The 4,507-nt window shown below is 62.6% G+C and overlaps 1 protein-coding gene across 2 annotated transcripts in view; it reads left to right on the forward strand.

Annotated features, from left to right (window-relative positions):
* LIMK1 (LIM domain kinase 1) overlaps nt 1–3,966 on the forward strand; it is a 39,564-nt gene extending 35,598 nt beyond the window's left edge. For both annotated transcript variants that reach the window (XM_026658525.1, XM_026658526.1), the window contains 5 exons: nt 136–201; nt 442–598; nt 795–850; nt 1,011–1,168; nt 1,648–3,966. In XM_026658525.1, coding sequence (XP_026514310.1) covers nt 136–201; nt 442–598; nt 795–850; nt 1,011–1,168; nt 1,648–1,810 — 600 coding nt within the window. In that variant the 3' untranslated portion in view covers nt 1,811–3,966. The remainder of the gene's footprint in view (nt 1–135; nt 202–441; nt 599–794; nt 851–1,010; nt 1,169–1,647) is intronic.
* The last annotated feature ends 541 nt before the right edge of the window (nt 3,967–4,507 follow it).

Below are 4,507 nucleotides of genomic sequence, written 5' to 3' on the forward strand. Positions count from 1 at the left end.
CGGGTGTTTATGGGGGCGTTGCTGTGCATGTACAGGCAGGGGTGCCGTAAGCAGGGTTGAGTGCCAGCGTGCTGCCCCCATGCAAGAGGGCACAGTGAGTTGGTGCCGTTCTGACCCCGGTCCTTGCTCCCCCAGGCCTATCTGCACTCGATGAACATCATCCATCGCGATCTCAACTCTCACAACTGCCTGGTGCGGGAGGTAAGTGCTGCTGTTTGCTGAGCCAGGCCCAGGCCCCATCTTGGCCTCTGCACAGAGCCCTGGGCCTGGCTGGGAGCAGGGCAGCCGACCAGCAGCTGTGGCTGAGAAGGCCCAGGCTGGTGTGCGGCGGGGGCTGACTCCAGCCTCGGCGCTGCGTGGCTCTTCTACCACGAGTGGCTGCAAGCAGCTGCCTTGGCCTCTGCCTGCGCCCGGTGACCTGTGCCCGTCTCTCCTGCTCAGAACAGGAGTGTGGTGGTGGCTGACTTCGGGCTGGCCCGGCTCATGGTGGATGAAAAGAACCAGCCTGAGCAGCTCAAGAACCTGAAGAAACCGGACCGCAAGAAGCGCTACACGGTGGTGGGGAACCCCTACTGGATGGCCCCGGAGATGATCAATGGTAAGTGGAGAGGCTGGGGCACGGTTGGGAGCGCCAGACTCAGGGCAGCCAGGGCATCACGGGCATCTGCAGCCGGGGGCCACATCCATGACCTGGGAGTGCTGGGCCTGCCTGTCCTCATGCCACCGGAGGGCAGAGTAAGGGGCAGGGGGAGCAGGGCCTGGTGGGGGCTGACCCGTCTCCTCTCTCCCCGCAGGCAGGAGCTACGATGAGAAAGTCGACATCTTCTCATTTGGCATTCTCTTGTGCGAGGCAAGTGCACCCCTCAGCCCTGCCCCCACCCCCTTCCGCCCCTTGCCCAAGCCCCCAGTTCCTGTGTCCGGGTGTCCCTGCAGCGCTAGGTGCCTGGACGGAGCTCTCCGTTGAGTTGTGCTGTGTCCCACTCCTAACCCCTGTGCTCCCCCATCCCCAGATCATCGGCCGGGTCAGCGCCGACCCCGACTACCTGCCCAGGACCATGGACTTCGGCCTCAATGTGCGAGGGTTCCTGGAGCGATACTGCCCCCCTGCCTGCCCCCCGAGCTTCTTCCCCATCGCCGTGCGCTGCTGCGACCTCGACCCTGAGAAGAGGTGAGCAGGGGAACCCTGGCCAGTCACAGGCAGCGAGTGTGGGGAAGGGAAAGGGATCGCTGGCCCCATAAACACTCGCACAGCAACGCCCCATACACCTTGCTCCCTGCTGACAGAACGAGAGACTCTGGGCTGGAGGGGGGAGTTGAACAGTGCTCCTGCCCCCTGCAGAGGGCGCTCTCCCCCTGGGGCTAAGTGCCCCCTCTGACCCTCGTGCTAAGCGCAGACTGAGTGAGGAGAGGTCTGACCCCTGTGTCCCGGGATGCTATGGTCTGACCCCCATGCTCAGGGTGCTGGGGGGAGGGGTCTAACCCCTGCACCCCGGGGTGCTGTGGGGAGGGGTCTGACCCAAGTGCTTAGAGTGCTGGGGGGGGAGGGTCTGATCTTTGTGCTCAGGTGCTGGGGGGGGAGGGATTGCCCTTGTGGCGGGGGAAGGGTTCCCCTCGCGCTCAGGATCTAACCTGGCCTCTCTCCCCCAGGCCCTCCTTCCCCAGGCTGGCACAGTGGCTGGAAGCACTGCACATGCACCTGGAGATCCACCTGCCGCTGAGCTCACAGCTGGAGCAGCTGGATCGGGCCTTCTGGGAGTCGTACCGGCGGGGCGAGGGCGGGCTGCCCATGCACCCCGAGGTCCCTGACTGAGCACCGGGCCGTAGGCAGTAGCCAGCCCCGGCGTGGGGGGAGAGCTCTCACACGCTCCTCCCTCACACTCACAGCGCATGGGGAGCACAGCCCAGAGGGCAAGCACTGCCCCCTCCTGCCACCGGCCCCCCCCAGGGCTGGATCTCTGGGGTGCCTCAGCAGCAGCCGGTGGCCGAGCCCTCTCGGCAAGGCCAGTTTGGTTGCTTCCCTTGCCGTGTTTGCCATTCAGTTCCCTTGGGGGAGCCAGCCCTCCCCACCCACTGCACTTTCCCCAGCTCCCTGCCTCCCTGCCCATGGCCCCCACGGGACGGCAGCAAGCCGCTGGTCCTGACTGTACATAGCCCCTCCCCATGCAGAGCCTGGGGCCAGGAAGGGGCCCCTCAGCATGCTGGGTGTGCAGCAGCCTGCCATGTGGCAGGGCCTGCGGGAGCTGAGCACAGCCTGCAGCCCCGCTCCCCTACTCCTTGGTGAGCCGCCTGCCTGCACAGCCCTTTGCACACTCCTCAGAGCGTGAGGAGGCACTGACTCGCTCCCACCCCAGGCTCTGCCCCAGCGGCTGGGGGGCACTGGGCCTCGCTCAGCGCCTGCAGGGTGCCCCGGCCTTCCCCTGTGCAGCCGCTTGGCCTGTCAAAGTGGTGCCTTGGGTTTGTGAACTTGCACTGCAAAGCTAAAGGGTTCTCTGGGCCAGTGGGGCCTGCTGGGAGCTCACTGGCGCTCTGCAGGCGTGTGCATGCGTGTGATGGGGTGCATGTGCAAGTCGGGTGTGTGTCTCTCTGATGGTGCGGGAGGCGGGGGTGTTGCTTCGGGGCTGGGTGCCTCTGATCCCAGTAGATAACTGTTGCAATACCCCCTCCATAGAAATGGCCAGGGGTCCCACGAACTCTTTCTTTTCCCTTTCGGGGTCCCTGTGTGTCACTCCCTCCTTACCCTCTCCTCCCTGGGCCTACAGCCCCCGTGTCTTTACTAGCGTTTAGTTCAGTGCAAGAACACCTTGGCATGAGGCCAGCCGGATCTGAGAAAGGGACCTGGGCCCTCCAGCAGAGGGGAGCGCTCCCCACAGGGGGTCTGATCCCAGGCCCATTCCTGCCCTGCTGGCGGGCTGCTGGGGCGCGCCACCGCCTCTGCTCTCCTCTGGCACATCTCCTCTCTCATTAAACGTCTCCCAGCTCTGCTCAGGGGCCTTGGCCTCTCTTATGCCCTGGTGTTCTAGGAGCCAGCTCCCCTCTCTCTAGGATTGCACTGTGTATCTCCCGGGCCGTCACAGTCCCTGCTTCCATGTTCACGCCACGTCCGCCTGAGGTCCCAGATGCAGAGCCCAAGCCAGAGGGACAGGAGCCCTCCTGGGTGACTGGCTGTAGAGCTCCCCCAGCAAAATTCCTGTTGAGCTGGAGCACAGCTCGCTGGGGCGAGGCACCCGGCAGCGTGAGCGTTTTCTGTGGGGTAGGAGCATGTGTGTGCTCTGGGTGTGTCTCTTGGAGCAGATGTGGCGGTGTCTTGCCTGTGTGTGTGAGAGAGAGAGAGTACGTGCGGAGTCCCTTGAAGGTGGCGCAACTCCCTGCACATGTGGCTGGAGCGTCTCTTTTCCCGTAACTGTACAGTGATGTGCATGTCTGTCTTGCAGCGTATGTGACTCCTGCTCCCTTCACATGCCTGCTAATGTGTCCCTCTATGGAGGGTGTGCGCCCCTCCAACCCCCCGCCCGCGTTTGTCACAAGCCCACAGCTCTGGGTTTTCTGAACCTGGGGAGAGGGTGTGGGGGGGGACAGCTGGTTTCATTTCCTTTCCCACCCACTACAAAGGCTCCATGAGGGGGCTGCCGCCCCCGTGCCCAGCACCATGCGGGGTCTCTGTGGGAAAGCGCTGGCAGAGGGGCTCTGGTCTGGAGGGTGCCCCCCTGGTGGTTTTTGCAGTGCGGTGCTGTTCATGCTACGTTTATTCAGGTTAATTTTCTGTAATATATTTAAAGAGAAGAGTTTGTATTATTTTTTCATATGGCCGCCATGGCGATTTGGAGTTTGCCATTGTCACTCTGCCTCAGTTCTGCTTACAGGAAGCATTCAAACTGTGAAGCGTCTCTGCGCACTTTTACCTGGAAGTAAAACCGATGTCCTCGGAGGCGGGAAGGAGAATTCTCAAACTGTGATGTAACAAGTCATGACTCAATAAATCCAGTCCTTCCCCTCTGACTGCCTCACTCAGCACAGCAGGGCTCTGCCCTGCCATCTCCTCTGGTGTCCCCTCTGGGGGGAGGGGGGGGGGGGGGGGTTAGGCCACCCCACAATGGCCCCCAGTCGCTCCTTCATGGAGCCATGTGCCCCAGGGCTGTGGTGGTTCATCCTTTCTCTCAAACAGCCTCAGCTTCTAGGCTATCCCAGTTTGCATGAACAGGAGTCACTGGCAGAGCGTCTGGGCTCCCTGGACAGTCCTGGGGAGTCACCCAGCAGAGCCCCCATTCCTGATATGACTGGGACTCCACAGAGCCAATGCCTTGAGCTTAAAGCTGGCGTCACTCGTACATGACCACACAACATTTGTGCTGCGCAAGTGCCGCAGGGAGGGGAATGGGGGGAGCTGAATAGCAAAGCCTAAATCCCCTCTCCATTGGGACTGCCTGTGCTCGGTTCTGACCGGGTTCTCTCCCTGCTGGCATAGGAGTTGTGAACGGAGAGGCCCGGCTACCTGCTACTACAGCCCTGC

The sequence above is a fragment of the Terrapene carolina genome, unplaced genomic scaffold (assembly GCF_002925995.2).
Source record: "Terrapene carolina triunguis isolate 2854851 unplaced genomic scaffold, T_m_triunguis-2.0 Scaffold454, whole genome shotgun sequence".
Lineage (NCBI taxonomy): Eukaryota > Metazoa > Chordata > Testudines > Emydidae > Terrapene > Terrapene triunguis.